The sequence below is a fragment of the Passer domesticus genome, chromosome 16 (genome assembly GCF_036417665.1).
Source record: "Passer domesticus isolate bPasDom1 chromosome 16, bPasDom1.hap1, whole genome shotgun sequence".
In the NCBI taxonomy this organism is placed as follows: Eukaryota; Metazoa; Chordata; class Aves; order Passeriformes; family Passeridae; genus Passer; species Passer domesticus.
In genome coordinates, this window is record NC_087489.1 from 6,715,627 (window position 1) to 6,734,991 (window position 19,365).

The 19,365-nt window shown below is 55.2% G+C and overlaps 2 protein-coding genes across 3 annotated transcripts in view; both read right to left on the reverse strand.

The window, feature by feature from the left end:
- HNF4A (hepatocyte nuclear factor 4 alpha) overlaps positions 1–4,394 on the reverse strand; it is a 35,096-nt gene extending 30,702 nt beyond the window's left edge. Inside the window, exon 1 of one of the 2 annotated variants that reach the window (XM_064391186.1) lies at positions 4,166–4,394. In XM_064391186.1, the coding sequence (XP_064247256.1) occupies positions 4,166–4,214 (49 nt within the window). In that variant the 5' untranslated portion in view covers positions 4,215–4,394. The remainder of the gene's footprint in view (positions 1–4,165) is intronic. The other variant, XM_064391187.1, reaches the window with a different exon arrangement.
- Positions 4,395–5,916: 1,522 nt separating this feature from the next.
- R3HDML (R3H domain containing like) lies at positions 5,917–9,982 on the reverse strand. Its single transcript, XM_064391592.1, has 5 exons — positions 9,641–9,982; positions 8,347–8,465; positions 7,699–7,831; positions 6,512–6,627; positions 5,917–6,410 (listed from the first exon to the last, which is right to left on the reverse strand). Exons 1-5 carry the CDS (start codon positions 9,899–9,901, stop codon positions 6,278–6,280), a joined length of 762 nt encoding a protein of 253 aa, XP_064247662.1. The 5' UTR covers positions 9,902–9,982; the 3' UTR covers positions 5,917–6,277.
- Positions 9,983–19,365: the final 9,383 nt, after the last annotated feature.

Genomic DNA, 19,365 nt, shown 5'->3' on the forward strand with positions numbered 1-19,365 from the left:
CACCAAGCACCAGCAAGCAGCTCCTGGGAGCAGGCCAAGTGCTAACACAGTGATTGTCCCTTTTGCATCCCAGCAAATACCTGTGCTTATTCCTGGCTGCCAATACCCTGCTCAGGCACTGGAAAATGCTGGCCTTGCCAGCACCAGTGTCACAGCCACCCCAACATCCAGCAGGGATGGCCAGAGTGGGGACAAGGAAGGGGGCTGTGCCAGGGGTGTCCTGAGACCCGTCAGTCCCTGGTGGCTGCCAGGCCTTGGACACAGAGACCAAGGAGTAAACAGAGGGATTAAAGAGCAGCTGACATGAGCAGTCAAGGAGGAAAAGCTCAGTTCAGGTCATATCTAGAGGAAACCTGCAAAAAATTCAATGCATCTGGCAGTGAAAATTAAAAATATTCAGAAAATTGGCCCCCTCTTATGTTTCTGAGTTGAAACTATTGCCCACATTTGACCAGAGCTCCTGAGCAGCAATGACGTCTGGCATTTTTCAGCTGTTTTCCAAAGCTGCTTTACTGAGCAGGGCCAGCCCTGGTCCCTGCTGTAACCACCAGCCTTGGGGATCCCCAGCTCTGAGGAGATCCAAAATATGAAGGGGTGGTGCTGCCTGCACTGGGATTGAGACCAATTGCCCAAAATGTGCCCAAGTCCCCGTGAGAGGCTAAAGGTGGATCAAGGGGCTCATCCCTTCCCTGCTGTCCAGGAGGAGATGTTCCCTTTACCCCCTCTCCATCCTCCACCTTCTCACACACCTCTTTGCAACTTCCTGCAGGGATTTAGCACCAGTGCAGCCCTTTCCAGCTCACAGCCTGTCCTCAGCAGGTGCTGGTGAGGATTGTGAATGTGCCTCCAGCTCCAGGTCTCTCCAGAGCTGCAGCATCACTCCCTTCTCCCCCAGGGACCCACCCAGGGTGCTGGGCACAGGGCAGCTTTGTCACTGGCAGGGCATCCTCCAAGTCCTTTACACAAGGCACAGGTCTGATGGGAGGGAAATAAGTGTCTCAAAGTGTCCAAAACATTTAGGGAAAACACTGGTGACAGTCTGGAGCAGGGATGAGTGGGAAGGGTTGCAGGAACTAGAGTGGGGGGATGCTCTTACTGATGCCACCACTGCAAGAGAGGCCAGACCTGCTGGCTGTCCCAAGGCTGATTAGAATGTACCCCTGGCTTCAGATGGATGCTGAAATCCTGAAGCTCCTAAGACAGATGGGGAGCAGGGGAAATCAGAAAAAATCTTTCCATCTATCAAAAGAAACTGGAAATAACTGTGACCCTCTCCACGGCTGAAGGCTCCTCTGGAGGACCCAGGTGTGCCTCCATCAGGCATGCCAGCTCCATGGCCTGTCCTGCTGAGGGCTGGGAGCTGCTGGCTGCCAGGGCATCACTATGGGCACAGTGGGGCTCAGCACTGCCACTGCTGTGTGATTTTCCCTGCTGCTTTGCAAGGGAATAAACATCCCAGTGACCCTGGGAAGGGTTTGGCCACCACTTTGCCATCTGCAGGATGGTGCATCCCGGCTGCTGTGCCCACTCTGCTGCCCGGCCCCAACCCAACCCTACAGAGCTGCCAGGGAAGCCAGGCACTGCCCAGTCCCCATCCCACCAACCCTTCCTCACCTCTATTTGGATAACTTTTTCACCCATTTTATTTATGAGAACTCCCCTCCTTCTGCCAACACTCTGAGTTTCCTCTCGCTTTAGTCTGGGAGGCCCATCTCGCTTTTTTATTCTCATTATTTCTCTCTCCCCCTTGCCTGGCCCCAGGCTTGCAGCGGGTGCTGGCCAGAAGCTGCTTTTGTTCGGCCAGGGGAGCAGATGGGGAGAGTGGCTGCAGGTGGGATGGGCAGTGATTCCTCCCCATCCACCCCACAGCACCTGGCTCTGCCTGCACTTGTCCAAGCTCAGCATGTGGCTCAGTTACTGACTCTCAGACTGAAAAGTTAAAAGAAAAACAACTTTAAGAATCACAATTAATTAAAATATTTTTTAAAAAAATTCAGGGGAAAATTGCTGTTAGAAATGTTTACCTGCCTGTGTTTAAGGTCACTGATGTGCCAGGGCTGGCAAGTGGCTGCTCACATTAGACCAGCTCTGAGTGGACAGAATAACTTCATCCTAAGTGATTGAAGAGCTTGTTCAGCTCCTCCTGTTGCATGTGTCAGGCAGAGCTGGTTGCTCACTGCAGAAATTAGGTTGGCTTTGCCCCCTGGGGCTAAGCTGGAGGCAGGCACTCTGGATGTGGGACAGCCAGAGCTGGCCACCCTGCACCACCAGGTCTCCCAGGCTGATGGGAGCATCCCTTGAACCTCCCCTTCTCCTGCAAATGAGGTGCAGGTCAGTCCCTGGAGGGAGGGTGGGTCAGGAGCCATCTCCCACCAGCAGCGGGGGCTTCAGCCTGGGGGATGCTCAGCACTGGCTCCTCCTGGGCCAGTTCGCCCTCCAGGATCTGACCCTCTGCACATCTCAGAGGAATCAATCCTTCATTTCTCCAGCTCACACATGTATGGCTCCTTGCACTTTGTCCAAGCAGCACCAGCTGGACACAAAGACACAGCCTGCACTAAACAGACCAAAACCTGGACAGTTTTCTGGGCATTTTCCTGCAGCTCAGAGGTAGGAGTGAACAGAGCTCCTCCAGACACCTGGCTCCTGTGGGTTGGGGATGTACCACCTGATAAAAGCAGGTTGAAACTCAGCATTCTGTAACTGCTTGATCACGACTGCCTACTCCAGTGACACTACAGCAGATCCTGTACAATTCCTACACACTTCCATTGCCATAGGCCATGGACCCACCCAAATGCTGACATGCCCTGTGTGTGGCCATGGCTCACCGTGGGGTGATGTTACCTGAAATAAAGTGATCTGCAGAGTACTAAAGTGCTGGGGCTGGGGCAGGGAGGCACAAGGCAGCATGAATGCCACAACAGAGGTGGGTTAGGGCTGGAGGTGACACCTGTGAGAGGCTGCAGGCCTGGATCAAGGGAAGCAGCCACCCAAAGAGAGACCATGAACAAAGTGGTGGTCTGGGAGTCCCACAAGCCCTCCTGGGACCTGGGTTTGCACACACAGTACCTGGAAGGTGAGCTGGGCAGGGGCTGCACGCTTGTAAAACAGAAGAGGAGCAGGACATGAAAAATAGAGTGAGGAAAGCAAGGTAGTATGATGGGGAGCCCCATGAGGTGTGATGGAAAGCCAGGGAAAGCGATGGAGAGCCCTTGAGAATGATGGAGAGCCGTGAGGATCTGATGGAGAGCCACGAGGAAGTGCTGGAGAGCCATGAGGATGCGACGGAGAACCTCTTAACTGTGAAACCTCAGCTGCTGGGATCTCACTCCACAGCCTGGCCGTGCCCAGGGAACCAGGGTTCCCAGAACACACAGGACCAAACCAGCTGCGTGACGATGCTGCAACACAGGCACAGTTGTCCCATCCTGAGGATAACCATGGGCTGATGTCAGCCCAGGCAAGGGCACCTGTCCCCAGGAGTCCAGGGGTGCATTTGGTGGCAGCTGGCCTCTGTCACAGCCAAGGAGCACAACAGGGGGTTGGTGCCCACTGTGCCACACCAGAGCATGGACACAGGCCTGGCAGGCATCTCGCCGTGGCCAGGTGACCAGGCAGCATTGTGCCACCTGATGCTGTGCCCCGCAGAGGCTGGAGGCTGCTGCTTGTCCAGGCACTACACTCCGTGCTGGGAAAGCTGCCCAGCAGTAACACCGGCCTCGGCGGGAGCACGGCGCTGGCAGGTGCCCGCTGTGCCCACTCACACAGCCCGGGCACGCCACGGGCCACCTGCAGCCTGTGCATCGGGGCTGGCAGCGTGTCCTGGCGCAGCACTTCACCTCCTCTAAACTGCTGCCACTTGTGCTGCGAGCCCGGCAGCAGCAGCAGCCCCTCTGCCAGCACGTGGGGCCGCTCTGCTCCCTCAGGCACGTGCCTTCCTCTTTGGGTCAAGCAGAGTGAAAGAGAGAAAACACACGGATAGGGTTTACATCACATCAAAATCAACCAGAACCCTTCTCCTGCCTCCACCTCCAGCCCTGCCTGGGGCGGGGGAGCGCGGCGGGGCTGGGCCGTGGGGCTGGGGGCTGCTGGCCGCTGCCAGCCCCGCTTCCCGCGAGCGACGCCAGGCCGGCAGCGCGGGCGGTGGGAACGCCGTACTCACCATATGGAGCCTCCATCTTAGCGCTTAGCTGGGTGCCTACATTGACCATGTCTCGCCGGCTACTGCTATGGGGACTTGGGGAGAAAACCAGAGGAAGTAGAGGAATAAAAAAGAAATCTAAATAAATAAATAAAAATGTCTCTCACTAAGGAACTAGGTGAAGGCAGGAGGGAGCGCGGAGAGGCAGGGCGAGGAAACCTGCCTCTCCTGTTATCTTATTGATTCGCTTAATCAGGGCTAATGTGGGTGGAGATGTTAAATAGTAACCAAGCTCTTATGGAAACCAATCTGCAAGGTGCCGTTGCTGTAGCTATAGTAACTGCTGCCAAGCTAGAAACTCAAACACGGCTTTTACTGGACTCTTTTGGGGCTCCCGCTTCCAGATGGTGTCAAGGCCGGGGCAGCCGCTGGGCTGGGGTTCACCCCTGGCCACGGGGAGCGGGGCAGCCGGATCCAGCTCTGCAGTGCCCCAGGTGCTGCTGGGTTTTGTGCCATCACCCGCCCGAGATGGGAAACCAGGTGTGAGCCTGTGTACTGTGAAGGGCAAACACAGCATGGGGGCCAGGGGCCATGGGACAGGTGTAGGGACTGGTAAGGCACAGCACAGCCTGGCTGAGGCACAAGGGGAAAAATGCCCAGGCCATGAGTTGGGGCTTGTCTGCCTGGTGCCAAACCAGAGAGGTTGCTTGGGGATGCTGTGGTGGATGCAGGGTGATACCCTGAGCACAGGGCTGGGCACTGGGTGCTCGCAGCTCCTCCCTGTCTCTCTCTGTTCCCAAATCACAAGGTGCCACAGCCACTTTTGGTTATCTGTGCTCCCTCTGGGCCTGCTGCATCCAGGATCTCATGGTAGCAGATGTGCAGATGAGCTCCCCATGAGGCTGTGGCTGCCCCTGTGACACCGGGGGCTCCATGTCAGGAGCAATCTGGGCTGCCAGGGGCTGTGCTGAGGCCAGCAGGGCCATAGGCAAGAAGTGTTGGAGAGAGGACACCAAGTGTGTGGGGAATCCAGAACTGAAGCTGAAAAAATGATTATCCATCAGCACAGAGCCTTCCATATCTCCTGTACATCTCAGGAAGAGGCCAGGCAGGTGGAGGCACAGAGGGGTCCTTGCCAGTCTCAGGATCCCCCCCAACACCTCAGCTATTGAAACCCTGCAGCCCTGAGGGGGCCAAATGAAGGACATCTGCTCCTCTGGAATGGAAAAGCACATCCCAAGGGGCATGCAGTGGGGAGAGCGCTGCTGGATGCAGAGGGCTGCAGAACAGGAATCCACAGCTGGATTCTCAAATCCAAGGACTCAGGAATCTCTGAGTTTGCTGAGTGCTGAGAGGTTCTAAAGAGGGAGGGGATGTGGATAATGGGGCGCTCAGTGGCACTGGGGTGAGGTAGAGTGGTGGGATGGTGTGGGACAGCATGGGCGGGACAGTGAGTGTGTGGCCCTTCAGCGTCATCACCACCCCGTGTCCCAGCAGTGCTGGCTTCTCCCACACGATGGAGCAAAGCGCCCAGACATCTCCTGTGCCCGCAGCCCGTGGCCCCACTGAGGGCATCTGCCCCCGCTTTGCTGCTTACTCCCCAAACCAGAGCAAAGGCACTGGCTCGGTGTTACCCCGAGGCTTCAGGAGAGAAGTGAGTGAGAACCAACACAAGCATGGGGGTCTCCAGACTGCTTTATTAGGGGGCTCAGAGCTGGGGGCCCCACGGTCAGAGGGGCTGCTGTGAAGCAGGAGAATGCTCAGGGCTCCCCACTTATCCAGCTGCTCCCCACGAGGGGAACATCTTGGTGTTCACTTACTCCAGCCTCTGCCTTAGCACCGGGGGGGGACAATGGGTCTGCAGGGCAGCGACCATGTCAGCCAGCCCCACTCCCCCCATGCACCCCTAAACCATCCCCATTTCAGAAAATAGAGACCTGAACTGTCTGTAGATCCCCCAAAGTGGGAAGCAGCCAGACAACGAACACTGCTGGAGACGTGTGCTAGAAAAGCATTTTCCTACATGGCATTAGGATGAAGCAGGTTGGACAGCCAGGCTGCTGGGGGTCAGTGTTATAAATAATTCTTGTTCAGCCCATCTCCATGGCCAGGGCTCCTCCTGGGGCTGCAGCCCTAGAACCAGCTGACTTGGTTGGATTTGACTCCACTGAAGCACATGTTGTTGGAGCAGCCCCCGCCGTAGGTGGGGGGGCAGGCTGAGCACGGCCGCCCCACCTTGTAGGGTGCTTCTCCCAGCCAGTTACCCCTAAAAAGAGAGGAAGGCATCGCCTCTGAGCATCATCAGCCCACTGCTGACACTGCTGTGGGGAGGGAGGCTGGCACGGGGGGCTCTCCCCAGTCACTCACTTGATGGCGTAGTTGCAGACGAGGAGGATGGCGTGGCGCCACGTGCTGCCCCACACCCGCACGTTGGCACACGTGCCCAGGGCACAGCCCAGGCGGCTCGAGGTTGCCCACACCATCTGTGCCGGGACAGAGAACAGACCCTGTTGTGTCCATCCACCCACACACCCCACAGCTGATACCCCCAGGATGCCAGTGCAGGGCTCTCTCCCCCCAGGGAATTGCATCCCAGCTGCCCCAATCTCTTTGGCTGGATGCTGGCCCATCACAGGCAGTGCTTTTTTACCAGAGGGTGACTTTTTGCTCTCCCTCTCCTACCTGCAAACTGCACTGCCCTGCACAGGATTGTCTTGCCAAGCTCACATCCATGAGCAGCAGTCTGGGTCACTGCTCCAATTTACCCAAATTAGCTCCTAAACCTCACACTGAATCATGGCCAGCAGCTTACTCTGCACAGAGGGAGGTCAAGCAAAGACTAAAGCTCCTCCTAAAGCCTCTTCAGGTTAAATCTCTTCCATTAAAAGTGTATATTGCCCTTTTGCAACCAAGAGCATCCCTGAGTATCCTCAAGGATGAGCCACATGGGGATGCAGATGCTCAGGTAAAGGTTGGAGCCATAAAGAAGAGGTAATTAGGGGTTGGCACAGTTCTGCTGCCAGGCACAGCAACAGAGGAGTTTTCCACTTTGTGCTGGCCAGGCTGTGTGAGGATGTGCCAGGGGATGAAGGGGCTGCATTCCCAGGGAGCCAGAAACAGCTGGGTGCTATGAAGCTGCTCCATCACAGAGAGGAGGATTCATGCTTGGCAAAAGTACAAAGCAGCTTTTTTTTTTTTTTTCTTTTCACCACCTTTAACTTGCCAGAGGTGCAGTGAGGAGAGAAAGGCCAAAGGAGAGGGAAAAAAACTTTCCAAAAAATGGAAACCTCCTTGTCAACTGGTCAGAAGGTCCCAGCTGCTCCTCCAGTGAGTTGTGAACCCCTGGGACCTTCCTGCAACAGCCCAAATGCTGGAAAAGCCCAGGCTGGGAGGGCATCGCTGGCATCCCTCCAGCAGACACTGCCAGCTGCCAGGACCGCTGCCTGATCTGAAGCTGGCAGCTGCCAGGGTTTGACCCTGGATCCCTGGCAGAAGAGCTGTGAGCTGCACAAGGCCCCCCCTTGCATTGGGATCCCAGGGGCTGCAGTGCTCACCTGCGTGTAGTGGCTGCAGACGGAGCCGCTGCATTTGGAGGGGCAGCGGGGGTTGCACTCGCGGGGGTGGGGGAAGGAGTAGTGCTGCTTCTCCTGGTGCCAGGACTTCACCATGTCCATGACAGAGCGGTACCTGCAACGGTGCTACAGGTCAGGTGGATCTCCTCCACATCAGAGGTCATGGGGGAAGGAAAGGAAGGGAAAGCTCCACACTGAGGAAGTGGAGAAGATAAATGGTTTGGGGCCAGGGCCCGTTGGGAACAAGCATTCCTGGGAAAAAGGGGATATGACATCCTTGTGCCAAGAACACTTGTGCTCAGGGCTGGAAGACCAGAGACACGTGAGCACTCAGCCACATGGAGGAAATCCAGGACCTGTATCCCCCTGGTCTGGGTGCCTGGCAGAGAGGGGAATAGTGTCATACTTCCCAAATGAGCAGCAGGCATGCTGCTTTCCTGTATTTACCCGTCTGCAGGAGCTGGGCCCTGCTCCTGCACCCCGGGGTTCCTGACGTGCCTCTCAGCTCTATCTCACTCTGTGCAATGCCAGCTCAGAGCCCCTCTGCTCCTTGGCTGAGGGGCTGCTGCTGCTCCTGCTGCAGCATTGTGGGGTGTGGGGGCTCCCCAGGAGTGTCTGCAGGGCACTCACCTGCCCGATTGGATGGAGAGGTTCTGTCCCACGTACTTCATCAGCTCGGGGGGGCCGTGGTCCCACAGGCAGCGCGCGGCCCACGCCTCCGCTGCCCTGGCCAGCCGCTCATCCCACACCTGGCCAGGGGAAGGAAAAGGGCAGGCAGGAGTTCTGGCTTCCCGGAGGAGGGAACAGGAGAAATCTGCTCCCTTGTGCTATGAGGGTTTTCTGAGTGTCCAAAAAATAGCACTCATGCATTAGGGTAGAAAACGCCCAGGGGAAGGAAGCACAGCAGCGTGTCCAGGAGCCGTGGACCTCCCCAGCTGCTGCCACAGCTCTGGACACACAGTGTGGCAGAGCAGGGATGCCCTGCAGCACTGCAAGCCCTGTGTGTGTGACTCCCTCCAGGAATGAGCTGCTGCACAAGGTGGAGCTGAGCACACGGGTGAAACCCTGCAGCCCTGTGCTGCTGCTGCAGCTCACAGCCGTCCCAGCCCTCAGTGCAGCCCTGGCCACAGCCTGACCGGTGAGCACAGCTGCTTCCTTCATGCATTATTTAAACTGCCTCACCCATCCTGAGCGCCTTTGGGGAGATGCCTGTGTGAGTTACTTTGGAAGGCAGGAATTTAGGCCAAGCAAGAAGCAGTGCAGGATGCTCCTGGGCATGTCTGACCTGCTCTGGTACCCAGCAAGCTGGGCTGCTGTGTGCTTCTCCAAACCACATCCAGGGACCACCCAGCTGCTCCCTCAGAGCTGCTCCCCTTCCTGGAAACAGGGCTGCATGTGGCACCTTCTGCCCTGAGTAGGCTGGAAATAGCTCCTCTTGGGGGACCTTTAGGGCTGGGTTAGGATTTCCAGGCAGGGTGGACAGAACCTGAGGAAAGCTCTGCCCAGGGTGATCCTCATCTGGCACTGGCTGCACATCCCCTCCTTGACTCAGTCCTGCACCGTTTCTGCTTCTGGGAACTGGCGCCACTTGGAACACTCAAAAGGGACCCCGGAGATTGTGATGGGATCATCCCTCACAGATGCAACTGGGGAGAGGCTCCTGCCTGGGCTTTGGGTTGGGACCTGAGCTTTTCGTGCTTGTAGCCACCTCCCAGATGTCCCAGACACAGGCCCACTGATCCTAAATCTGCCCTCATGGGGAGACATCTCTGTGCTGGGACTCCATCCCTCCTGCACAGAGGCTGCATGGGTCTGCTTAGCCCCTGGGACCCAAAAAATCCCCCAGGGCAAGTGTTCAGCCAGGAACCTGATATCCCTCCTAGGCTGGGGCTCCCCAAAACCACCCTGCCAGAGCCCAACTCACCATGTATTCCATATTGGCAGCGGGGGGGGACACCTGTGCCCGCACTTGGTTGTGGTAGTCCAGAATCACGCTCATGTCGTGGGGGGAGAGGAATCGCTTCCGCCGGCCCCGCGGGACCCCCTCGCCCCGCGGCAGCCCCGCGGCCGCGCCCGCGGGCAGGGACAGCAGCTCGGTGGCGTTGGGCAGCAGCAGGGAGCTGGACAGCTGTGTCGCCCAGCAGCCCAAGGCCGTGAGGTACAGGTGCAGGTGCAGCACAGCCATGCCAGCCCGCCCCGGTGCGATCAGCCGGCAGAGTTCTGCTCCTGCACGGAGTTAAGCAAGGACAAGGGGGATTGCTGGTCCCTGCTGCTGGTGTGCAGATCTAGGAGACAAAACAACAGAGGCACCGCTCAGGATTGCAAACACCATGCAAGCACCGTGTCCCAAAATAACGTGGAAATAAATTTTCTTTTTCCCTAGTAATAGCAGTAGTTTTTCCCTATTGAAAACAGTAATATTTAAAATTAATCTCTTTAATAACCTTATTTATCAGAGCAAATTCCCCAGGACCATCAGGGATATACCTGGGGAATTGATTTTCCTGTTTGTTTTAAAAAAAGATAAAATCAGCAGAAAATCTCCCCATTTTTTCACTTCTGGCACATACCTGTGGCACAGGAGATAGGAGTACGCTGAGAGTCACTGCAGCTGCCTGCCCTCTAACTTCCCAGGAGTTTGGATTGTTGAATAAATCCCCAGCACAAACAGAAACCTCACACAGATAAAGAAACTCACAGCAAGACTTAAAAGTATTGTCAAGAAATCCTAACGACTCGTTAGCATTTAGGTAGAAAAGAAAAATTTCTACTGCAAGAGCCGAGTATTTTTTCTTTTTAAGGAAAAACGCTGGAATATCCCCTCATCAGTCAGCCGATGCACCTCCTAGCATCCCTGCCAGCCCTTCCCGGAGCAGCGGGAGGATGGATGTTCCCGGGAGCACGTACCGTGAGCGCTGCGCTGCGAGCGGCGGAGCCGGGCGGCGGCGGGATTGACCTGCGGGAAAAACCTTCGGGAACAACCTGCGGGATTGACCTGCGGGAACGACCTGAGGGATTGATCTGCGGGAACAACCTGCTGGGGCAGATGCGGGAGGCTCGGCTCAGCCCCGGCGGGCAGCCCGCTGCGGCCGCTGACGCACAAGCTGCATCTTAACTCTTCCCGCGGGGAACGTCCTGAGGTTTGGGAAGAGCCCTGCCAGGGGATTTATAGGCTGGTGAATGCCTCCGCGCACACGGAGCCCCGCACGGGGCCGGGGGGAGCGGGCACAGCACGGCTCGATGCCCCGGTGGGTGGAGGGGCTGCTCCTCGCTGCTGGCTGGGGGTTTGTTCAGGCTACCTCCGGGGAGAGATTCCCAAAGTCATCTCTTTCGTGCTCGTTCCCTAGCGGGAGCAGTGGGCAGAGAAGCAGATCCAGGTCGGTGAGGGATGCAGAGGGGGTTTTGCCCCGGTGAGGAAGCAGCAGGGCTGGGACCCGCCTGGACCACCAGGGTCACCCCACCTGGGTGCAAGCTTAGCAGGTGGCAGAGGTGTCCCTTATGGGGGTGGCTGGGACGGGACCCGGTGGCCACACACGTCCCTGGGTCAGCAGCTCTCCCGTTATAGATGAAGCCACTTGCTGGGCTGGGCGTTGCCACCTGTGTGTAACCCAAGGACTGGGACTTGTCACAGCCCACAGGGACTCTGCCCATGGCCCCACCACTGACCCGAGCTGGCAGTGCACAGCCAGGGTCATCTCAGGGGAAAGCAGTGGGCTGTGCTCCCTCCACTGTGTCCATGTGTCTGTCCCCAGGGAGGGGAAATGGCTGTAGCATCTGAAAGCCATATCCTGCAGCATGGAGTGTGTTTCCCTACAACATCCCACACAGTCATGATGCCAGGGGACAGCTGAGTTATTGCAGGTCACAGAGACACCTGGCCAGCTGGAGGGGCTGCTTGCAATGCCTGTCACATCCTCCTCCCAGCGCAGGTGGCATTGTGTGACCTGCAGCAGGGCTCGCTGCTGCCATCCCCCCATGCTACAGTGCCCCCGGTAAGCAAGGTGCTGCTCCCCCTGTGCCTCACCAGCTTTGGGTTCACCACAGGCGGCTTTGGAGCCAGGATCTGGCTCTTCAGTTGCATGAAGAGGAGCACCAAGGCCAAACTCCCTCTCCTCAGCTGGCAAGGGGCACAGAGATGGAGTGCAGGGAGGAGAAGGCAGTCCCACAGCAGTGGCAGGTCACTGCTTCTCGTGCCCACAGCTGTGGCTGACAAAACCTGAGGATCCCAGACCCATAACTCCTGCCTGTGCAGGGACTGAAGCATGTCCCAGAGCCTGGCTGGCTGCACCCAGCTGCCCCAGAGACCTGCAGCAGAATCTGACCAGGAGCTCAGAGAGGCACAGACCTGAGCATGGAGCAGGAATAAGGCCCAGGTGCTGAGCTGATGTGCTGTACTAATACAGCCTCACCCTGCTGGGAGCCTCCAACAGAAGAGACCCCTTTGTACATTTTTCCTGGCAGCATCTCTCTCATAAAGCAATTCAAGATGCTGTGGGCCCTGGGGAGCTGCTGAGACGTGTGCCAGAGGGTATTTCCATCCACTCCCCAGCCAGCAGGTGGGATGGTGGTTGTGCCAGTGAGGAGACAGGGAAAATGCAGCTGGGGCATCTCTGGCCCCACTGCAGCACTGCAGGAGGGGATCCCTCAGTGCAGAGACCAGCAGCACCCCATGAAACAGCAGGGCTGGGTATCCTGTGGGGGCTCTGCTGTGGATGGCACTGGGAATGCCAGGGCATCAGGGTGGCTCCCATAGCTCTCCGACTTTCCAGGCTGCCTGTTGTAGGGGTCTAACCAGCTCAGCCTCACCTTCCAGCCCCAGATCACCCCAAAACAGCAGCCACCTCTCTGCAGGTGCTGGGCAAAGTGCCATCCCCAGTTTGCCAGCCCTGCAGACACCCCTGTTTCACGTTCATCTATGAAGACAGGCATGTCAGCTCCAGGGACCAGCATCAGGACAGCGCTTTGTGCTGCACATGGGGACAGGCACTGGTGCTGTCTCCCTCCACTCAAACCCAGATATCAAATCTCTCATTAGCGAGGCTGGTAAAGGCAGTTTCATTCCCAGCAGATTAAAAAGGCAGGTGGGGACATGCAGCAGTGATCTTAACTGGGCAGAGCGGGAGGTGCAGCTGCTGCCAAGTGCACACTGAGGTAAGGACACTGGGGCTGTGTTGTGGAGAGGGTGGTTTTTAATGATCTATTATTTCACAGAAGACACAGCCCTGAGCAGCAAACACTCATCCAACACTGTGAACTGCAAAACTTTTAATTTGGGATTTTTCTTTTGAGTTTCTGTCTCCCTGGGGGCTCGGGGAGATTGAAGCCACCGCAGCTCCCTGTGCCACGCAGCAGCTGAGCCTCTGCGCAGAGGCAAGGCGAGGGTTTTGTCTTGGGTGCAGATTGAAAGCACTGCTTAATCAGCACTCCACGAGACAATCCAAATTCCAGGAACTGGAAGGGGTTTGTGTCCCTGCCAGGCGTAATATCCTGCAGCCCAGACTGGCCCGGCTGCCAAAGCACACGGTATCTGCAGCGAGGACCTCGCCGGGAGCCAAGAAGCACATGCATTCAGCTGGATACAGCCACAGACGGCAAATTCCCATTTTAATGAGCATCAGGGGGAACAAAAAAGATAAATCACTGCGTTCAAGCACTCTCTTGGCAGAGAAACCCTCTGATGCTTTTATGACCAACAGACAGCAGCTTGCTCTGGAATAAGACATAATGGGACTTGCAGGATTTCTCTGTCATGTTTATTTCTCCCATCTGTTGGCTTTGGGCATCACCCATCACCCACATTCCAAGGTGGCAGACGGTGACATGAGCCCATGCAGGACTGAGCAGGGCTTTGCCCTTTGCTGACGTCAGGATCTGCTCTGCTCCCTGAGCGTCCTGGTGCCTGGAGCAGGTTGATGTGGATTTCCATAGCAGGAGCTTTCTCTTCATTGGGGTAAAATACAATGAAACCAGGGTCCTGTCTGAACAAAACTTTCCCCAAGCAATGCACAAACTCTGTTGTTCAAGTAAAATATTCCCCTCCTATCAACTGACAGAAAGGCTCATTTCCATCTTTGCTGAAAGATGTTCCTTTCCACCAGTCCCACCCCAAAACATCAACAAGAGCTCCAACTACCTTGGTGCCCACCCTGGCAGAGAAGGAAAGTGGGGCTTTTGGAGGATTTTTTCATTTCTGGAGTCCCGTAGAGGTCCAGCATATCCAGAGTTTGGTTTCTTCTAACACATCATGAAGGGAGATCTTCCTTCTGAATTGGAGGCTGGAAGATTTGATCTCCATGTCTTGTGACTTGAGTAAGTCCAGACTGAACTCCTGGTTTTTTGTGATCTTCCAGGAGTGAAACACCCATTGAGGTGTAACACAACTGAGATCAGTCCTGAAGTCTGAGGACTCCAAAGTCATCCTTCTTCCTATTTAGGAGCTCTTTGTAAATGCTGAATCCCTTGCTGAGCTAAGCTGAACCTTGGAGCAAGAGCTACTGTCAGACCTCACACTGAAGAGGTGACCATCAAAGGGACAGGAGTTCTCCTGGAGCCTTTCATGCAATGCCCAGCACATCCCTCTGCTTCAGGTGTAATGTCCCCTTATAACCCACAGTTCCTGCTTGTGCATTTGCTAAGGTGAAGAAAAACCTTTCCCATTTTATATATAGTGATGGTGTAGAAAGCCAGCAGTTGAGAGTGTGGGCAGGAGCCTGCACGTGTGGGTCTGACCCAGGGCTCAGCAGGGCAGCACAGAGCAGCCTTACCCTCAGCCTTACCCTGTCTCCTGACCCCTCCCCAAAAGTGACCTGGGCACCACAACTAGCTCCTTTCAGTGGTGCAGCTGGCCAGGACTAATGCTTTTGAGCCCTGAAGTAAAAACCACTTGTTCTGGGGTATTAACTAAGGTGTCCCTCAAGGTTGACATGATCCTCCATGAGCTCCTTGGTGAAAAGGTGGGTGTCAGCCCCCCACGTCTCCCCACAACACCTGTGGCACTGTCAGAGCTGTGGCCCCACCATCAGCCTGTGACTGCCTGCGAGGGAACTCTGATAGCCAATGGCTCCAGCCAGCACCAAGATATATTTGGAACCTTTGAAAGGTGAGAAATTTTTCCACTAGCTCTAGAAATAAACATCTCTGAAGTCAAGCTCTGTGGACAGTAGTTGCTCGCAAAGGTATTTTTTACAGTAACTGGGCTAAGTTTAGAAATTCACTTAAATAACACGGAAGCTGCTCTCAGCACAATTTGGAAGGTAGTTAATTTGCTGCTTGCTAACAAATGGTTGTTTAGCCTGGTGCTGTGGGTGTGTGATGGTCTCACTGCACACTGCCAAGGTGAGAAGAAACTCTCAGCTCAGTGGGAAGAGGGGCCCATCACACCCCGAGCCAGCTGAGACCAAGACAGACCCAAACCTTGGAGCTGACCATCAGCTGTGAGCTCCTCACCAGCTGCAACCAGGCTGGGTCCTGAGACCCCTGCCCCAGAGCAGTGCTGTGCCCACCCCCCATCCCCAGTGCACACCCCCAGCTCCCAGCAGGTGCAGCCCACATCCAGCTGTGCCCACGGCCACGTGCCAGAACCAACAGCCCTGGAAACACGGTGCTGGTGGGGTTTTTACTCTGCTGCTGCCAGATTTCTGCATGATTGTTTTCCAGGCTCACTGGTGGGAAACCCAGGAGTCCTGGTGGGAATTTCCCATCTCACCAGCCTGCACAAAATTCATCATCTGGGGTGAGCTGAGATCATGTCTTTCCTCATCATCTGACACAACCACTGTGTAGTGGTTGGGAGTGATCCAGCAAAGGGCTGGATCAGCTGCTGGATGGGGGCTAGTGGATCCCAGCCCCGAAAGCCCAGCCCCAGGGAAGTGAAGTCAGGACACCCTGGCAGCCTCACTGTGTAATTTTCTTGCTTGGACGGGGGTGTGCCACAGCTTGACTGCAGCCCCTGTGTATTCACTCCATTCCCTTTTTTTCCAAGACCAAAATTAAGATAGAAACTGAGCACCTGGCACTGGTTCACAGGCAGGTTTTTGTGGCTGTACAGGGAGGTCTTGTTCCCATTGCTCCTCTTGGGGTGGCCCCACTACTCACATGTCTGTAACTCCACTGGGGCACCAGCAAACACCCTCTGACCATCCCACCAGTGCAAGGTTCCTTGTCTCCAGCTGAAAAAGGTTTTTGCTGTAGCAAAACGCTGGCAGTGTTTGTTTGTTTGGCTCAGAATAAATGACTGGGGCTAAGAGAAATACTGCTTTTCTTCCCTGCCTCTGAAGGAAGAGGGCGATGTTTGCAGTGTTTTTTCACACCCTGGGATGTTGGGATGGGTGTAAGTTCTCCCTGGGGTCTGCCTGGGGCAGGAAGGTGGGTGATGATCATCCAGAGCCTGGGAGCATTTAAAAGCAGGCTCTGGTGAGCACAGGAAGGTGATGCAGAAGGAAAGGCAGAGCCCAGGAACCCCCAGAGGCTCTGGGTGTGTTAACATTTCTGCACAAGGCTGGGAAACAGATGCAGTTCAGCTCTCCCCAGCAGTGCTGAAGCAGAGCAAGAACCTGCCAGGTGAGACGGGGATGAAATCCAGAAGTGACACTGAGCAAACCACTTTCCATACGTATTTCTCTGCCCATACTCTCCCATCTTCACTGATCACACCTACCAGAGGGCTCTGAGGGGTTCCTGTGACCTGTCCTGCATCAGAGCCAGTCCTGCCCTCCCAGGTGAGCAGGGCAGGACTGTGCAGGATTTCTGCAACATCTGCCAGTTCCTGGCACGGAAGCTGAAAGGAGCTTATGATGTTTTTCCTCACTTTTAAAATCTCTTGCTGTACCTGCACAATCTGGGCCTTCCTGACTTCTGCCTACAGAAAGTGAGAAGTTTGATGGACATTTTGTAATTCCCCTCCACTCTCCCCTAAAGATGTATTGTGAATCTTTGCTAAGAATCTCCTTTTTCTCGTGGGACTTCCAAGCTTTCCCATGTCCAGATGGCTGGATCTAAGCCACCAGATTTCTCTCTGCCTAGACATGAAATTTCTCAGGTTCAGCCATGAAGGCTGAGAAATTTGCAAGAACCACTTTGGTCAAAGCTGGAAAAAATCTGGGAAAGCAGAAATTGAGACTCTTGGGATGCTCTGCAAAATGGGAGCGATTATCTCTACATCTCTCTCAGAAGGGAGACACACTTCTCGGGGACTTTCCTCCCTGACCAGAGGACATGCTGACATGTGAGTCCCAGAAAATCCTGGAAGTGGGACACCTCCTGTGAAGATGAGTGCTCTGAGGCTGGTGTGAGTGCTGGCAGCTCCACTGCTCCTGCCTCCAGCCTTAGAAGGACAGAAGGAGCAGAATGGGGGATTCCTGCAACTCACTGGCATCTCTGTCCATCCCTCAGGCTGTGTCCACTCCGTGACACAGAGGCCTGACAGTGGCTTGTGCTGACACACCCAGGCTGGTCTGACCTTGCCTGTGAGCCACGAGCAATGGGGAGGAAAGAGCAGCAGAGCTGGGCACACCCCAGTGCCAGGACCATGTGCCTAATACTTTTTTTGATATATAAAAATATTTTTATCAAAAATATATTTTAATATGTAAAAATATTTTGATCTTTGGATGTAACCACCAAACATGCTGCAAATTCCCTACAGCTCACATCATACCCTTCCTATTCACTTGAGGAGAGCTGGGGGGGGGGAAATATGTGACCTGCTGAGGTTTTCAGGTGCCTGGGCTTGTGGTGGCCCGTGGGGACCAGGGCTGATGAGGTTCATGCTGTCTTGGTGCCCCTCCTGTGCTTCCCCTACCCTGAAACCAGGGGAGGTTGAGAGTACAGTGTCCCACGCACGGGGAGGGGGCACCCCCAGAGCCTCCCCCAGCATTTCCCAGCCCGTGTCCCTCAAAGACACCCTCAGGGGCTTTGCATATACCCAGCTGGACCCCGTTACAGCCCCTGCACTTCCTTTTGTGTTTTTAACATCCAGCTGAGGGTTTCTGGCTGAGAAAGGGAGGGTGGCATTTCCCTCGGGGCCATGTCGGAGCAGTGAAGGTGCAGGGTCAGGTTTGGGAAGGGGGGTGAGGAATTAGCCCAGCCCCATCCATCTGCATTCGTCTCACCTGGTGCTCAGCTGTTTCTACTTTTCCCCTTCCCTTTTTCTTATTGAAGCTGCATTTTCATGCTGTGCTGATAAGCAAGAGGAAGCCTGGGGGCGTTGGTGGGTGGTTTGGTGGCTGAGTGTCTGCGTTTCCCCCTCCACCAGCTGCTGCAGTTCAGACATCATGGGCAGAGTGGTCCAGCAAAGCCCTCTTTCCAAAACAAACACCCTGAGTCCCCCTGCAATGGCTTGGTGGGACGTCAGAAGCCAGAACCTGATAGACTCATGGGATGTTATTTGATGTGTGTCTGCTGGAACAGGTGACTCACAGTGCTCATGGCTGAACCTGCAGCAGCAGGTGGGACACAGAACTCTGTGCTCCCTGAGCAGCTGATGCCCAGCTGGAGCAACTGGCATCAGTGAAGTTGTTACAAAGCTACAGCAGCAGTGCTGGGAGCAGGACTGCTCTTCTCCCCAGACAAGGAAAGGATTTTCCCCTCTGCCTGCTGCAGTGATGGAAAGGATGAGGTGTGTGCAGGAGCTCGTGGACCGTGCTGGGGAGGCCTCCAGGTCTCCTGGCCGCAGTGTTTTGTGTCTGCCCACCTCCTGAAGTGGTTCAGTAAATCAACAAGGCTCCCCTCTGTGCTGCTGAAACCCCTCCAGCCGTCTCGCACCGATGCCCCTTGAGGTGATGAGGGGGTTTAATTGACTCTGACAAATATTTACCTGTTTCTCTGGTTTGCAGAAACCTCGCTCCAGCCCCAGCTTTGAAGTGCAGTTCAAAGCCCCAGCAATGCTGACGTCTTGGAGGATCGAGCTCAGCCCAGCATGCAAAACCTCTCCTCCAAAAGGAGGGAAATGAATTCCCCATCCTCCTCCTTGGGCACCAGGTGCAGCCTTGGCATTTTCCATCATCTCACAGGGTCCTGCTCATCTTCCCACCCCAGAGCAAGATCTGCTTTGCCAGTTGTTTGGGGCCTACATTAAATAACCAGCACAAAGAAAGTCCCTGTCCCAGCACAGAGGCAGAACATGTTACACATGTGTTTTTGTTACTAACCTCCGAGTGGTGTCAACAGAGATTGGGCTGAGTCGCACATCTGTGGTGGGCTTATATTTAAAAAAAATCTTGTTTGAACTGTACAAATAAACACTTGTGAAAAGAATCCTGTTTCTTTAAGTGCAGTTGGTAAATGCTCTGATTTAGTTAAAGCATTAGGATTTGGCTTTAATTTTATTTTTCACCAGAATTAAAGCTAGAGGAGGAGAAAAAAAAAAGTTGTTTATTCTCAGAACAGGTAGAGTGTAGGCAGGAGGAGCAGAACACCCATCACCCACCTCCTCCTCCTTGGGCTGCTGGTGACAGGGGCACTGTTGACCACCCTCCACACCTTCCCTCCCCTTGGTAAGGTGCAGGTGGGGTATTTTGGGAGATGCTGTGTGCCTGGCAGACTGGGATGTGCTTCCTTGGTGAAAGCCAAGAGCAGCCAGGCTGGGACTTGGCTTTCACCAAATCTGGGCCAGACTGTAATGAGCAGTAAAATGCCAGGAGATGCCTTGGA

Coding starts and splice junctions, on each gene's coding strand:
- R3HDML (XM_064391592.1), bottom strand. CDS start 9,901: ATGGCTGTGCTGCACCTGCACCTGTACCTCACGGCCTTGGGCTGCTGG. Junction 8,466..9,640: donor CTGCCAATATGGAATACATG/GTGAGTTGGGCT, acceptor TCCCCTGGCCAG/GTGTGGGATGAGCGGCTGGC. Junction 7,832..8,346: donor CTCTCCATCCAATCGGGCAG/GTGAGTGCCCTG, acceptor GCACCGTTGCAG/GTACCGCTCTGTCATGGACA.